Raw genomic sequence first — 17,296 nt, forward strand, 5'->3', positions numbered from 1 at the left:
ATGGGTTTGAAGGAGGGAAGGTTTAATTTGTTGAGTAGGTTTGTACATGCATCGTGGGCTGAAGGGTCTTTACTGTGCTGTTATGTTCTATGAATACAGGTTTCCTTCCTGAAGGACCTCAGTAAACTGAATGGTCTTTTAAATAATAATGTGCAATTAAATAGAACAAATTTAATTTAAACAAATACAATAAATTGCACAGCTGTTGTGCTGGGATTATCACCACAGGCATCCATAATAGAACCACTCTGATATTGCCCCCATTTATTGGAATGCAAAAAAATGATCATGCAAAAGAACGCAAATGCAGACACTGGTTTTAAAGAACGAGAGCAGATTTATTAACGAGAAATCATCCTTTGATTTTGTTTTTATTTCAATTATCATTCAATGGAAGCATCAATAATTTTAGTTCAAAAGTATTCTCAACGCACATATGAAGACAATAGCCATGCATAAGTATAAACCTTGTATAGCTGTTTAAAATTGGTTAAGTTCAAACTAGTTGCTTAATAATGCCTAGTGATTTAACTTTAAGCTCTTATGCATCAAAGACAGAATAATTTCAAATATATTTGAAAGTGCTATGAAAATGGGGAGCAGGAACACCTCAATCATTTGTTGAATTACTGATGAAGATGCAAGCTAGTGGGAGGTAGAATTCGGTACAGCATTCGGTTATCATAAGGAGTGGTTTTGGTTAATTTGCAAATGAGCCACAAGATGGATCGTAAATGCTCTGAATGGCAGCTTAGGTTCAGCAAGAAAATCCAACCATTTTGCCTAAAACACACTTCGTCCATTGGTACCCAGGTGAAATACAATGGATAACTGCAAACTAAAACAATCCACTCATCAACCCTGCTCACTGCTCAATGGACTCAAGGGGTGAAGAAATCCTGGGGATGTCCTCTTAACAAAGCTCCTTTATTCTGGTCAAGCAAATGGGAAAGTAACAGAAATGGTAACGGGACAAGCCCAATTCTTTCCTCTCCCTTTCAGTGCTTTGAAATAAAATTATAGCATAGTCCATCAGTACAAACCATTTCTCAAATAGCAAAGATCTCTACACAAGTTCACATCAATGATTCTCCACTGATGCCCTCTGACATCACTGATGCCCAATGAAGGCCAAAAAATCATGCAAATACACACATTTAACCAAACCTCTGGGCAAACTTTAATGTAATATATTTTGGTTAATAATTTGCTTATTTCATTTGCTGAATTAGCTCCTCGAATGAATACTGCATCAATGTAAGCTTTGAGAAAATGACACTGCCGATTTTACATATCCTGATGGAACCACAGTCCATAGAAAGTTTATGACATATAGTGATACCAATATCTTGAGTTTGTTCCTTCCTCCTAGGCCTCCAAACTCCCCCCACCTCATATACACGGCCATCTCAAAATGGAATATTAGGGCAACTCAAAAGTTCTTGGCAAACTTTACAGTGGCTAACTTTTAATCTAGCCCTGTAATTCCTTACTGCAGAGTGGATCTGCTCTGTACTCTCATATTCAGGTTATCAACACTAATCCAGATATCTAATCTAGTAGCCTATCAGCCAAACAGTTAGAAAAACGATACCATGTTACATTATAGGAACTGGCTTTGAAGGTATGCATTGCAAGATGGCATACCCCAAATAACGTACAACATCATAAATTACTGATGTTTAGCTTTCACATTTGAACAGAGGCATGAGTGGCATCGAGTTCCTTGCCCCACTCACAAAATTATACATTGTCCTGCTAAGCAAGTAAAACCAGATCACACAATATTTTGATCACTGAGAAATAAAATGAGAATTATTCAGGAAGGCATAATTTTTATGTTAAAATGCAGAGCCACAACAGTAAAAGAATGGTAGTTTCTACTGATTAAAGTAAGGTGGCTAATATCAGGGCATGCTCCAATGGGACCACTGAAGACTTCTTGAAGCCCACTGCTAGCTGAACATTGAAGAAATGCATTTGGCAAAAAAGTCCTTTCTCCAACTTGATCCCATTGTCCACTTTCAGATCCAGTGCAGCATAAAGATCCCAGGTGTCCAGTTTTTTCTGGTGGTGTTATGCAACTTCCAATCCAGCCCTGATCTACATAGAAATCTAAGGCCAACAGTAAGTCACATGTGGTGTGATTAAATGATATGGAGAGTCATTACAATGACCTTTCACATAGTTTTAATCAAACTCAAAGAATGATAGGGAAACAACATCCAATTAGTGGCAGAGATTTCTCCCAGTTATACTGTGAGATATTTCTCAGTGATGAACAGGTAATATTTTAGAAAGTGCTTAGCAGGATATTTCCTGGTTTCTGTAGTATCATGGGATCTGATCTGACCTTAGATATGAAACCTGGTAGACAACATTTATATTCACATATAACAAGTGACAGCTAACAGTTCCCCATCTGCAAGAATTTGGACTCTCTCTCAATGCATGAAATTCATACTAATCATAGCTGTACCCAGTTAAAACAAAAAAGTGTTACTTTTTACGTGTTTGGACCAGCATTTCAGATGTGATAGACATTTAATATGCACTTCATATCACACAGAAGAACAATTAATAGTTAACTTGTAACACTGGAGTGCACAACATAATGTTCCAACTTGCAATAAAAATTGAAAATATTCTATTGATCTGACAGGTTCATCCTCGTGACTTCTTTTCCCGACTATGTAACGCAGCTTTATTTAACTTCACCATCAGCAGTTAATTCTGTTTCATAAGCATGTCACGCAACACAACATTTCTGAAGCATGAGCACAGAGTTCCTCTTAGGGTTTAAAATATAAAGGTATGGAAGTCTCAGACCGATCAACCAATATTAAAATGGACCTGTATTTCTTTTGTTTTACAAATGTTCACGTTTCTTTGAGCAAATCGTATTCAAAGTTGGAACTGACAGTTCTGACAGAGATAACCTGAATTAAGTTAAAGAATTTAAATGTGGAAATTTTATTCAATAAAACAAAAGGGACTGAGTCAGACATGAATTCAGTGTGACTTTCCACAAATATAGATAAGGTTATGTTCAATCAGTTTTGTAGTGTGATCACACTTCCTAAATTGCTCTATCGTGAGAATAATTGCCATTCAAAGAAGCAGGAGAAAGGTTTTGAGTGCTGTCCCTATTCCAAAACCTTACACCTTTCAACAGCTGTTACGTAACAAGTCAATAAAAGATTCAGAATGAAAGATTCCAATGTGACCACACCACCAGGTATTCTTAAGAAAGGATCAAAGTACAGCCCCAAACCAAAATATATTCAATCACCTTACACCAATTCTTTTCCCCTTTAAACCCAATGACCAATCATGGGTTGGCTGTGTCTTATACATTAAGAAAGCTAAAACAAATTATTTGTTTGTCTTCAAGTCTTCTATATGTTCTCTTTGTTCCTCCATTTTGTGGCCTCTCCTTGAGTTTATACGTTCACTGTGTGGGCATGTTTCTTACACAATAACTTGTCCTTCTTCGAGTAGAAGGTTTGGCCTTCTAAATTTGCACAACAGACCTGGAACACAGGAAACAAGGCATTCATTCACCGGCTAATACATCGCAGAATCATTGGTGTTGGTTTTAAACACAAAAGCAGCAGACATATAAGCTCCAGCTAATGTAATTAAAGTCTTCCTGGGACAAAGGAAGACAATACCTCCTTGATTATTCAGCTTTAGTTCATTTTGACCAACAATGTTCCATATGTTCTGCTTCGCAATTAATGGCGATGGTTAGAGTACAGTTTTGGGATTGAGAAGTTCAGATCAAAACACCTCAGCTATGCACAACAACTTTGTTCAATTCCTTAGGCAGACCACCCATAATTATATTCAATGCTGGGACAGGCCTAAGAGGCCAGGTGGCTTACTCCTGCTCCTATTTACTTGTGTTCTGATGTAATTCCTGAGCTCAACTCAGTTTGTATTAATTTTATTCATGAGTATTGCTTTTGATCACTTTCTTTTTCATCCAAGTGTCCATGAGGTGTAAACATTAATAACCATTAAGGAAGACCCTATAATTAGAAATATATCCTGAGTCACTTCAAAAGGACTAGACTCACTGCAATTTGCCTATCGTCCCGATTGGTCCACAGCAGATGCAAAATTGCTAGATCTCCACTCAGCTCTGGATCACCTTGAAAACAACAACTCATATATGCAGCTAGTCTTCATCATCTACACCTCAGCCTTCAACACCATTATTCCCTCAGTGCTGGTCAACAAACTCCAAATCCTGGGCCTCTGCACCTCCTCTGCAACTGGATCCTTGACTTCCTCATCGGAAGACCAGAGTCAGTATGAATTGGGAACAACGTTTCCTCCTCACTGACCATCAACACAGGTGCATAATTCCAATGCTATCCACAAACTTGCCAATGACATCACAGCTGTCAGCAGAATTCCAAGCACCAATGAGAAAGTGTACAGGAGGGAGATAGACCAGCTCCTTGAGTAGTGTCACGCCAATAACCTTGCACTCAAGATTAGCAAAACGAAGGAGATGATTGTGAACTTCAGGAGGATGTCAGAAGAATAAAAAGCAGTCCTCATCGAGGACTCAGCAGTGGAGAGGGTCAAGAAGTTCAAATTATTGGGTGCAAACATCTCTGAGGATCTGTCTTTAAGCCTACAGGTGAATGCAATCATGAAGAAGGCTCACCAGTGGCAGATCAGTGGGACTAGTTCAGCATAGACTAGAAGGGCCAAAGGGCCCATTTCTCTGCTATAATGTTCTATAGTTCCATGGTTCTTGAACCTCCCCGTACTACTCTAATCAGAAACTACTCTTGAGACCATCAAAAGGTTTCTCTGCAAGATTGTGATGCCACTTTTTTTCTCTCTATTTTAACTATGAATATTTTATTATCTATCTTTTGTATGTGTTATCTCTTTTAATGTAATGTTGACTATTGTAGTTACTTCTTTTTCCTTTACAAAGGACTTGTTCAGCAGTAGCAAATACATATTTTGGTGCAGATGTACATTGTGCCACGTATATGACAATAAACTCATTATCTGATGATCTGGTCATTCTGGCTATCTCCAACAGATTTGCCCACTTCATTGTTGATTTGTAGCCCTTCCTTGGCAACTTCTTGTACAATTGCTGGAACATCTTCCTTCACAATTTTTCTTCTGCCTCACTTAAGAATAGCTACCTGTTTTGGGACTTTCACGAGGAGGAACTTCCTTTGAACCTTCCAATGGAAGGTTCCATGCTCGGCCTCAGAAAAATGTAAAATGTGAGGAAAGGAAACCAGAAAAAGTCACATTTTCTGAGGCCGAGCATTTCCTTCATACGCAGGAGACAACATGACATCCATTTTCTTGGTGTCATTTATCACAATCTTACTAACTTTGCATTTACTTGAGCATCTAGTTTGCCTGATAGCTTCAATCCTGTCTGAATTATTAACCACTTCACTGCAATTAGCAGGAACATTTAAATGGGGTTTCCATTCATTGAAGCACGTTGGCTGTAATCAATCAAGAATTAAGTCTGGGTATAACTGGAAGTAAACAGCTGGAGAGTACAGACAACAAAATTGAAGAGAGCTAGGAAAGGACAAAATTCTTTTAAGGAAATGGCTACCCTTCTGGAAACTCAAGGAGGAAAAGGTCGGGTAATAAATAAAAAGGGAAGAAGAACTAATCCTTAAGAGCAGGTAGATAATGAGTAACTTCCACACCAGCAAGATAAAACAGAAAATAAGCTGGAGAGACTGCTATCATTTCAATGGGATCTTTTTGAGTATCCAAAAGAGTTACGAGAGCTAAAAAAAAAATCACGTGAAGCCACTGAAATGGAACAGGAATTGCTGCAACCACTGTCCAGTGGAATGCTTACACAATTATTTGGGCATCCCTCAAAAAGAACCTTGAGAGGCAAGCACACAGTTGCAGAAACCACACCTGATGCGCCTCCTAAGAAAGCAACAAAAAAAAGGTAAGGACATATTTCTTCTGCATTTTGAATGTTCAGTCACAAATTGAAAATACGATCAATCACACCAAATTCATTGGCTGAAAGGGGGTGGGGTTCTCTTTTTTTTCTTATATATATAAAATATATCGTTCATGTTTAGTTTATTGTTATGTATGTTACTTATTATCTGTATTTTGAACGAATAAATAAAGCTTTTTTTAAAAATCACACCAAATTCATTTTGCAATATCTTCAAACTGTAAAGTAAGAAAAGCAACATGAGAGAAGGTATAAACAAGAAACAGAAAGTTAGTTATCGCGCAGAGTAGATGAAAGTAATTCGAGCAGTACAATTAGGGTCACGGTTAGGACGGCACCAGCGACCCAGGTTACAATCCAGCACTGTAAGGAGTTTGTGCGTTCATCCATGGGCTTCCTCCGGCCACTCCGGTCTCCTCCTACCCCTCAAAGCAAATGGGGGTTGTAGGGTAATTGGGTAGAAATTTGCAAAATAAATATAAACCAATAAACTAAAATGTCAACATATTGTATAAAAAAACTACAGGAGGTATTGCGAATTTTTGGTAATGAAACTGAAAGGGACAATGGAAAATATCTTCATTGTCATTTGGCCAAACAGTTCCAGCGATGCTTGCCTCCTTACAATAGAGTGTGATTGTTGTGTTTGATGTTTTCAACTATTACACATTCTTAATTACAATTTTTTTTTCAAAAGCAATAAAAAGAAATCTTTTTTTTCCCCCCAACGTGTGGTTGCAATCTGGAACATGTTGCCTTAGTGGGTGGTGGAGGGAAAACAATCTCATAGAATTTAGAATGCATGCAGATGAGCACTTGAATTGCCAAGGGCATAGAAGGGTACGGATCAGGTGCTGGCAAATGGGTACTGAATGGTCAACATGAACAGATGGGGCTGAAGGGTTGGTTTTCTGGGCTGTATGCCTCTAGGATTTGCTTTGAGTACACACACCAGAATTATGCTTGAACAGTCCAACCTGGAGGTTAACAAAAGACAGGGATGAAGGCTTAATTGGCAGGTGAGGCGATGTGGAGAGCCAGGCGACATCACAGTGATTAGAGAAGTTGATTGGTTGTCTGATCACATGAACAGCAAGGAAAGTTCATCTTGCTGGTCAAATGTAATACTAAAGATGAAAGAAACGTGATTTTTGATTCAGATTCTTATAATTGTCCTTGGAGAAACTGTAGCCTTCAAATATACAATATTCAAACAGAAAACATTTAGAGTACAAAGAAATTGATGACTGGATTCTCGGGCCATAGTAAATAAAGCGAGTCAAGGACTGCATAGAATACAGTGCCCTCCACAATGTTTGGGGCAAAAACACTTTTTTCCTTTATTTGCCCCTGTGCTCCACAGTTTTACATATACAATCAAGCAATTCACGTGATTAAAGTGCACATTCCAGATTTTATCCAAGGTTTTTTGTATACATGCTGGTTTGACCATGTAGAAATTACAGCACTTTTTATACATAGTCCCCTCATTTCAGGACACCATAATGTTTGGGACATTTGGATTCACAGGTATTTGTGATTATTCAGGTGTGCCTACTTGCTTCATTGGTGCAGGTATAAGAGAACTCGGCTTGCTTCTAAACTTTTGATCACCTTTGGAGTCTGTAGTTGCCATTTTTCTACATAAGGACCAGAGTTGTACCAATGAAAGTCAAATAAGCCACTGTGAGGCTGAACAACAAGAATAAAACAGTAAGAGATATCCCCCAAAATTTAGGATTAGCTAAATCAACAGTTTTGAATATCATATAGAAGACAGGTCCTACTGGTGAGCGAGTAATCGCAAAGCCTCAGGTATCCAAGGAAGACTCCACTGCTGATGACAGAACAACAACAGAAAAGACGCCCAGATTACAGTTTGACAAGAACTATATAAAAGAGCCTGCAGAATTCTGGAAAAGGGTCTTGTGGTCTGATGAGACCAAGATTATTCTGTATCAGTGTGATGGCAAGGGCCAAGTGTGGAGGTGTAAAGGAATTGCCCAAGATCCAAAGCATACCACCTTTGCCATGATTTGCATCTTGCAGTGTAGCCTCTGCGTTTCCGTTCATGAAGTCTTCTGAGGACAGCAGTCATTCACATATCCACACTTGCCTCCTGAAGAGTGTTTATGATTGTTGGACATATGTTTGGAGATTTTTTTTTCATTATGATAGGAACATAGGAAGTTGGAACAGGAGTAGGCCAAAAATGGCCCATCGAGCCTGCTCTGCCATTCAATACGATCATGGCTGATCTAATTTATGACCTAACTCCAGCTACCTGCCTTCTCCCCATATCCCCTAATTCCTCTTTTTTGTGAATTCATCTGACATTAGCAGTGGAGTCTTCCTTGGAATACCAGTCCCTTTGCGATTACTGAGCTCACCAGTAGGGTCTTTCTTCTTAATGATGTTCCAAACTGTTGATTTGGGTAATCCTTACTGTTTTATTCTTGTTTTTCAGCCTCATAATGGCTTCTTTGACTTTCATTGGCACAATTCTAGCCCTCATGTAGAACCATGGCAATTATAGACTCCAAAGGTGATCAAACACATAGAAGCAAGCCTAGCTCTCTTATACCTGCACCAATGAAGCAAGTAAACACATCTGAGTACTCACAAACACCTGTGAAGCCAAATATCCCAAACATTATGGTGCCCTGAAATGAGGGGACTATGTATAAAAAGTGCTGTAATTTCTACATGATCAAACCAAAATTTACACAAATAATCTTGAATAAAATCTGGAATGTGCATTTTAATTACACATAAATTGTTTGATTATATATGTAAAACTGTAGAGCACTAGGGCAAATAAAGGAAAAATGTGTCTTTGTTGCAAACATTATGGAGGGCACTGTAATCGCAAGTTATTTAGGGAAAGGATTACTGGGATATAGAACCGAACAACATCAGGATTTGTTCACCCATCCTCCTTTGCTATCAGAGCATTTTGATGTGTGTCAGCCAAAGTTACATTGTAAAATTTGCCAGCAAGTGGGACTAGCTCAGGGAGACAACTTGGCTGACAACAGGAGTATTAGAGCCAGCACCACGAGGCAGAGAAACAGCTTCTTCCACGAGCAGTGAGAATGGTGAATGACCAAAGATACTGCTCACACTAACCATCTGAGACTCTCATATTCATGAAATAATATTTATTTATTTATTTGTATAGATGAAATACTTGTCCTGCATATGCATTGTTGGTCTGTTGTGTGTTATGTCTGGTTGTGTGTCTGCATGTTTTGCACCGAAGATTGGAGAATGCTCTTTCTTCAGGTTGTACTTGTACAATCAGATGACAATAAACTTGACTTGGCTGGCAATGGACGATGGTACTGTTTCAGTGTTGTAAAACTCAACAACTTTCAAGACCAGCATGCAGACAATGGACTGAATGGTCTCAGCCTGTGCTGGACACTTCTGTACTTCTCTGATGACAAGCAGACTACTGCAATAGCACAACACTATTAGAGCAGCAGTGACCTGGGTTCAAATCCAGTGCTGTCTGTAAGGAGTTTGTACATTCTCCGGTAATGTTAGTGAGTTTCCCTCAGGTGCTCTGGATTCCTCCCACCCACCAAAATGTATGGGGTCGGTCACTTGGCTCGAAAGGCCTGTGACCACGCTGTATCTCCAAATTTAAAAATAAACGAGGTGAAGAGGTGCAGAGGTCTTGAGGTTCACTTTACTTACAGCACAGACAAAGCAAGTGTCATGCCAAGTGTGGCCCAAGGCCTGCAGGAACTTGTCTCCAGCTTCAATCGGGAAGTCGCAGCCATGGCAGTTAGTGCCAAATAAATTATAATAATCTGTGGAAAGAAAAACATCTGCATCAGTTTCACATTGGTACTCGGAGCATTGAGATATGATGTCAGACCAGACAGACTACATTGATTACTTGCTTGGTGTTCAGAAGCATTTTGCCAGGGTAGAGAGTCAAAAACCAGATGGGGTAGATTAATATGAGGGAACAAAAGACCTGAGAGCCATCTGATATGAGCCAAAGGCAGGCATATGGGACTAGCTTAGGTCAGTATAGATGAGTTGGGCTGAAGGGCTTGTTTCCATGCTACAAAATTCTGTGACATGCCAAGGAACCAGAACTAAAAGGGTTATTAAAAGTTGCTGCACAAATTCATCAGGTGGTTAAGAAGGCATATGGTGTGCTGGCCTTCGTTAGTCAGGGGGATGAGTTCAAGAGCCACGAGGTAATGTGGCAGCTCCATAAAACTTGATATAAAAGGTTAAGCAGTGACTTATAGAGGTGTATAACATTACAGAAGATTTGGGTTCTTCAGCCTACGATGTTGTGCTGACTTAGATAAATCTACTCTGCAATAATCTAAACTGTCCCTACTTCACACCCATAACCCTCTATTTTTTTTTTACACACAAGAGTCTTTAAATGTCCATACTGTACCTGCTTCCATCACCATCCCTGGCAATGCATTCCAGGCACCCATCACTCTCTATGTAAAAAAAACTTACCTAACATTTTGCATAAACTTTTCTCCACTCACCTTAAACAGATGTTTTCTGATATTTGCTATTGTGGGCCTGGGAAAAAAGAGCTGGCTGTCCATCCTATTCATGCCCATCATGCTCTTAGATACCTCTATTAAGTCATCTCTCATCCTTTGTCACTCTAAAGAGAAAAGCTCTAGCTCTGTCAACCTTGCTTCACAAGTCATATTCTTCAAACCAAGCCACATCTTAGTAAATCTTCTGTTCCCTCTCTAAAGCTTCTACTGAAGTGCCTCCTTCCTGTTATGAGTCAATCAGAACTGAACACAATACTCCAAGTAGCGTTTTATAGAGCTGCAACATTACCTTGCGGCTCTTGAACTCAATCCCTTGAATAATGAAGGCCAACACACCATACAACTTCTTAACCACCCCCATCAACTTGTGTGCAACCTTGGGAGATCGACGGACCTGGACCCCAAGAACCCTCTGTACCTCCACACTGGTAAGAATCTTGCCACTAACCACTCCGCCTTCAAGTTTGATGTTCCAAAGCACATCACCACACTTATCTGGATTGAACTCTATACACTTATCTGGATTGAACTCTATCGGCTACTTCTCTGCCCAACTCTGCATCCTGTCTATATCCTGTCTCACTGTAGGTGTGTGAAAGATTTGAAAGTCCCCCATGAAATTGCCTCTTATTCTTATAAACCCGAGTGAGTACAGATCCTGACTAATCAAGCACTCCTCGACGGACAACCCGTCCCTGGAATTGGCCTGGGTATGTGATGCATACGTGCACGGTACCTTCAATGTTACACATGGTGTGTCATAATTTCCCTGGACTTCACAAGAAACTGGCCCCTCTTTCAGCTCACGTTTTGAAAGAAAAATTGTTTTCCATCCAATATCAGTTAAGAAAGATTGATTCAGCCACACAGTTACTATTTGTGGTGGAGTCACTCGACAGAGAAGGGTAAGGAAAGCCCTCAATTGTGTGAAGCAGTCTTCTCGTGTGGCACCGTAATGACTGGAGTATTACCTTTCTCACAGTAAGGATCTCCTCCCTCCATGTGGAAGACATTGTTGCGAATGGGCTGCATGCATGCCACACACACAAAGCAGTTAACATGCCAAGTCTGCTTCAAGGCATTGATGATTTCCTGCAGGGCAGGGAGAAACAAAAATCAGGACATGGAATCACGTTCGCTGCCACTCACGGTGGGAGGGGGGAAAGAGGAAAGGGGGCTGGGCTCCTTAAACCCAGCGCTGTAATCAGGAAGAAACATACTCAACTGGGATTGAAAACATGCAGTCCTGCCACAATATGTTTCATTGAAAGTATCGGGTCATACAACACCAGAGTAAAATTGTCCTTGATAGCATGTTTTTGGAACGTTGTCAACATAATTAGAAATAATGCAGTGCAATAATTACATCTCAATGAAGGGTCATCAACCTAACATCTTACCTTCCGTTTTTCTCTTCCTGGCTTTCAGAGTGTTTCCAAGCCTGTTTCCACTTAGATTTTCAGCATCTGTTTTAATTTGCTAGTTTTTAAAAATTCAGACGGGTTCCTCATCACCCAGCTGGACCATTCTCTTGCCCTCGACATCGACAGGCCTGTGTACTGCTCAACTGGGTACATTCTGGTCATTGAGCAACACTCATTCTACTGGAGGAACTCAGTGGGTTGAGCACCATCAGTGAGAGAAAAAGAATGGTCGATGGTTTAGGTTGAGATCTTCATGAATGGCTCCAGCCCAAAATGTTGACTGTTCTTTTTCTCCCACTGACACTGCTGAGTTCCTCCAGCATCTGTGTCTATATTCTGAACATTGCTCAATCCATTATTAATAAGGGTCTTGAGAGAAGTCAACAAGATTCTGAGAGGCATAGACAGGGTGGACAGCCAGCAGCATTTACCCAGGGCAAGAGGAGCAAACACCGGAGGACATATGTACAAGAAAAGTTTAAGGAAGACGTCCAGGGCTGTTATTTTTTTTACACAGAGAAGTAGGTGCTTGAAGTGCATTGCCAGGGATGGTGATGGAGGCTAGTACAATACAATAGGGACATTTAAAAATCGCTGAGGCAAGCATGTGAATGCAAGAAAAAGAGAGTGAGGTAGGGAAGGTTTAGTTTGTTGAGTAGGTGTATATGCAGGTAATCCCAGACATTCGACCATAATTGGGATCGGTCATACCTCGGAATGGACGTAAGTTAGAATTTTGCCTGTGCACATGGAGTTCTGAAGTCTTCAAGCAAACTTTTTAATTGAATTGTTTTTTTTAAATTGTAGATTTTGGTATTTGACAAACTATAACAGGGATACAAGAGCCAAAATGTGCATACTTACCTTGTTATTCAGCATCCCGGAGTCCACAGGCTGAGCACGGCCATCTTGATTCCTGTGCATATGCTTTAATCTTCGGGTTGCACATACTTGGTGGGTTTGTGCCTTGGAGTTCAGTTGGTGCATACATCGTGGGTTCACGTATTGAGTTCGGTTGGCGCATGCATGAGAATTAAACGGCCCGACTATATTATGAATTCATGCCCTTAAACCGAACTCCAATATACGAACACACCACGCGTGCGCCAACCAAACTCCAATACGTGAACCCACTGTGCATGCACCAACTGAAGACTAACGCATGTGTACAGGAATCAAGATGGCCACACCCAGCCTGGGATGCCAAATAACAAGGTAAGTACGCACATTTTGGCTCTTACATGCCCCGTAGCCCTGTTATAGTTTGCCAAATACAACATAAACTGTGTAAATGCTATATATTTTTTTATATATTTAAAAGAAATTCAATCATATGGTCGTAAGTCAGGGAGTACCTGCAGGTCAGAAAACATCGAAGGCTGAAGGACCTGTACTGTGCTGTAATGTTCTATGTTCGAACAGAATTTCTAAAGTAGAACTTGAGCTCTATTTCTCTGCTTTAACATTCTCAATCATAGCAGAGCCAGAGAAGTGCACTTTGGAATGAGCCAAATAAGCCACCAATTTTCCAAAATCAGGATGCCACAAACTTGATGCTAACCAGACAAAGAGAAATTGGTTGTAGATTAAAGAACAAAACCCTCTGTTCTTCACACAAAAAAAAAATGCCAAGACTAGTTATAAGTACATTTAAAAGGAAGAAATAATTAAAATGTAATTATTTAGGAGATATCATTGTTCTAAATCCAGGCTCCAGGTTTAAAGAAGCAAAACAAATGATCCATCAGTTTAGTAGCCGAGGCAGTTAAGTACCTTCCTATTCTAATATTATGTATTGGCACCTGTCGATCACCTCCCTGTCTCTCAGGCACATCCCTCATCCTCTCCATCTGTCCATCATCCTTCTCCTCTCCCTGGATCACCCATCCCACACTGTCCTCATAAAACCTCTTCTATCCACTCTTCTTTATACTGGCCAACTCTCCGCTCCACTCTCTGTCTCAATGACGGGTTCTGACTGAATCATTGATAATTTTCCCACCCCCGCCTATTGATGTTGTGTTCCACCCAGCAGTTTATTTTTTTGATTCAAATTCCAGTTTTGTGTCCCCTCATTTTGCGTGGTATTACAAATGCTCCAGCATATTTTGACACTCTCAAAATCGCTTGAAGAGAAACTCCCGCTGAAGAGTCCTGCATGCCACAGCACACTGAATCCCCGTGACAATGATCCATCTTTTCCGTGCTGGCTAAGCTAGTGCCACTTGCCTGTGTTAGGCCCACATCCCTCCAAACCTTTCCCATCTTCATCCCTGCCTCAATGTCTTCACATTACAATTGTCCTCGCTTTCACCACCCTGCTCTGTGTGGAGGAGGTGCCTCGCAGGTCCCTTAACATTTTTTACTTCTCACCGTAAATCTATGCTCTCATTTTCATTTTACCTACTCTTGGAAAACAATGACTATTTAACTAATCTATGTATGCCCTTCATGATTTTATAAACCTCTATTAAGTCCTCTCTTATCTCCTGCACTCCAGGGGGAATAAATCCCAGCCTTATCCTTAAAATTCAGCCCCCTTTTCCATCATCAATCTTGCGAATCTTTTCATAGGAACATAGGAAGTAGGAACAGGAGTAGGCCGAAAATGGCCCATCGAGCCTGCTCCGCCATTCAGTATGATCATGGCTGATCTAATTTATGACCTAACTCCACCTACCTGCCTTCTCCCCATATCCCCTAATTCCTCTGTCATGTAAAAATTGATCTCATCGAATTTTAAATATGTTTAACGAGGCAGCCTCAACCACTTCCCTGGTTAGAGAATTCCAAACATTCACTACTCTCTGGGGAAAAACTATTTTTCCTCATCTCTGTCCTAAATCTACTCCCCCGAATCTTGAGACTGTGTCCTCTCGTTTTAGTTTCCCCGGCCAGCTCAAAAAACCTTCCTACATCTATCCTATCCATACCCTTTATAATCCTATATGTTTCTATAAGATCTCCTCTCATTCTTCTGAACTCGAGCGAATACAATCCTAGACGATTTAATCTTTCATCATAAGTCAACTCCTTCATCCCAGGGATCAACCTAGTAAACCTCCTCTGGACTGTCTCCAAAGCCAGTATATCCTTCCTCAAATATGGAGACCAGAACTGGACACAGTACTCCAGGTGCGGTCTCACCAGTACCTTATACAGTTGCATCATTACCTCCCTACTCCTGAATTCAATTCCTCTAGCGATGAAGGCACCATCTTGCACTGAAGAAGGTTTAATCGGCAGATGGGTGAGCACAACTGAGCTCAAAACTCCCAGTGCAGACTCACTAATGTCATGTCCTCCCTGCTCCGCTACATTTGCTGATTGTGGGAGTATGATATTCATTTAAACAGTGACTATAATTAAAGAGTCATAGAGTTGTACAGCACGTAAACAGTCTTTTCAGCCCAACTCGTCTATGCTGACCAGTGTCCCTCTGGACTAGTCCCGTTTGCCTGTGTTCGGCCCACGTACTGGTCCATATTTCAAAATTGTACCCATTCTTCGGGCATCTCGCTCAACATAGGCACCACCCTTTAGGTGAAAAGGATTCCATTCAGATCCACAAATGATTTTCATAGCTGAAGAACACTTTGGGTCATCCTGTTCCTGTGAAAGGTGCTTCCAAAATGCAAGTATTATTCCATTTTGAGTGGGTATTTAAGAGAAGCAGCTCGTAACATTAAAAAAAAATTATAATAGAGAAACTCGAAGCAGGGTCTCAACCCAAAACGTCGACTATAGCTTTCTCTCCACCAGTGCTGCCTGAGTCCTTGCGTTTGTTCTGCAGTTTGCTTTATTTTTGCTCCAGATACAACTTCTTGCGTCTCTCAGAATAACGAATGCCTCCTGGATTTTGCTGTGGACAAAATATCTCCAGGATCTTGTAGGGCCAAACGTGTGAGTTTCTGCGACTGTCTCTGTGCAATATAATACACACAGCAGGGGTTCCCTCTCACATCCATTTAATATTTACTTGAACACGATTCGCTATGGATTGAGATATCTTACATTGCACAACTGGAACAGCGAGTTTGCATCTGGAAATTATTGCCCCTTTAACCCAGAGTTTCACCATATACCTCTGCAAATAACAGCTTATTTTTCAGACGGTGATTGGCAGCTTGATTGATTGACATCTCTATACAAAAGCTGGTTGATATTTTCAAACGTTTGAAGCTGCCTGACATACTTCCAAGCTAATTCTTAGTGTAGGTAAACCTTATCCCTCTGTGCCCCCTTCTGTGCAGAAGGCTCCAGTGTTACAATCCTCCAATTCCTCTGCACTCTTCCCATTGCTCCACTGCTGATGGCCATCCTTAACCGTGCATTGTCAAATTTTTATGCTTTAATGAAACACTCATCCCACCCTGGCTACTCTCTCTTCACCCCGATCCAGTGGTGGATTAACTACCACCCAAGCCCTAGGCTGAGGATTATTAAGGCTCCCCACGACCTTGCCTCCCTGCCCCATGGCCCCCACCTTTTTTTGAATAGAAATAAAGTGAAATTGTCCCATTTATTAGCCTTTGGGTGTGATGCCCTCACTTCTTATAAATTTATCTGTCGGGTATGTGCTGGGAATACACCAGTTGGTGTTTGTTGGAGGAGGGGAGGGAAAACTTCATTAAAATCAAACAAAACTTTACCTCACTAGCCCTGAATAATTTGAAAACTGTATCAGTTACAAAAGGATAAATAAAATCAGTTCTAAAAAAAAAAGTCTTGAAACAAAATAACACTTTAAAAAGTAAACCTCAGCTCCAAGGACATATAGTGATAGTTGTCTTTATCTCCTGTGGACGTTGCGAGATCTGCTGAGTTCATCCAGCATTTCTGTGCTTTTACATTGCAAAAGAAGCGCTGTCCCCATCTCCCCCCTCAGGGTTCCCAGCGTACAGGTGCAAGGAAGCATGATTGACAGTTTTCATTGCCGAATCCGACGAGGAGAATGGGACACCTGGTGGCGATTGGCGTGGAGGCAGGTTAGAGAGACTGATGGGTTTCCAAGTTAGGGAAGATAGGGATCGGGGATGAGTGGGCGGGACCATGCATGATAATGTCATTAGGGGAAATCTCGTGGTTTAGTTGTAGTTTGTGTATTCTTTTTAAGATGGGCGAGGTAGAATGATTTCAGCACTGCTTAGCATTGTGGGTAAAAATGCTGACATCTCTCTTGCTGTGCCCCATGTTAAGAATTCTGCTCTATTTTATACTGCCTCTCCTCCTTCTTGCCTCCCTCTCACTCTGTCTTTTAGATACCTTGCCCGTGATACACCGAGCAAACTTCCAGCTCTGAGTGTTCCCCACTTATTAATGGTATTTTCCCCTGC

At 40.7% G+C, this 17,296-nt stretch overlaps 1 protein-coding gene across 9 annotated transcripts in view; it reads right to left on the minus strand.

Moving 5' to 3' along the window:
- Positions 1 to 317: 317 nt before the first annotated feature.
- The window catches only part of pdlim5a (PDZ and LIM domain 5a), a 270,064-nt gene continuing 253,085 nt past the window's right edge, over positions 318 to 17,296 (minus strand). For all 9 annotated transcript variants that reach the window (XM_069925683.1, XM_069925688.1, XM_069925686.1 and 6 more), the window contains 3 exons: positions 11,508 to 11,628; positions 9,689 to 9,804; positions 318 to 3,533 (listed from right to left, as the gene is read on the minus strand). In XM_069925683.1, the coding sequence (XP_069781784.1) occupies positions 3,444 to 3,533; positions 9,689 to 9,804; positions 11,508 to 11,628 (327 nt within the window). In that variant the 3' untranslated portion in view covers positions 318 to 3,443. The remainder of the gene's footprint in view (positions 3,534 to 9,688; positions 9,805 to 11,507; positions 11,629 to 17,296) is intronic.

This window comes from Narcine bancroftii, chromosome 3 (genome assembly GCF_036971445.1).
Source record: "Narcine bancroftii isolate sNarBan1 chromosome 3, sNarBan1.hap1, whole genome shotgun sequence".
In the NCBI taxonomy this organism is placed as follows: domain Eukaryota; kingdom Metazoa; phylum Chordata; class Chondrichthyes; order Torpediniformes; family Narcinidae; genus Narcine; species Narcine bancroftii.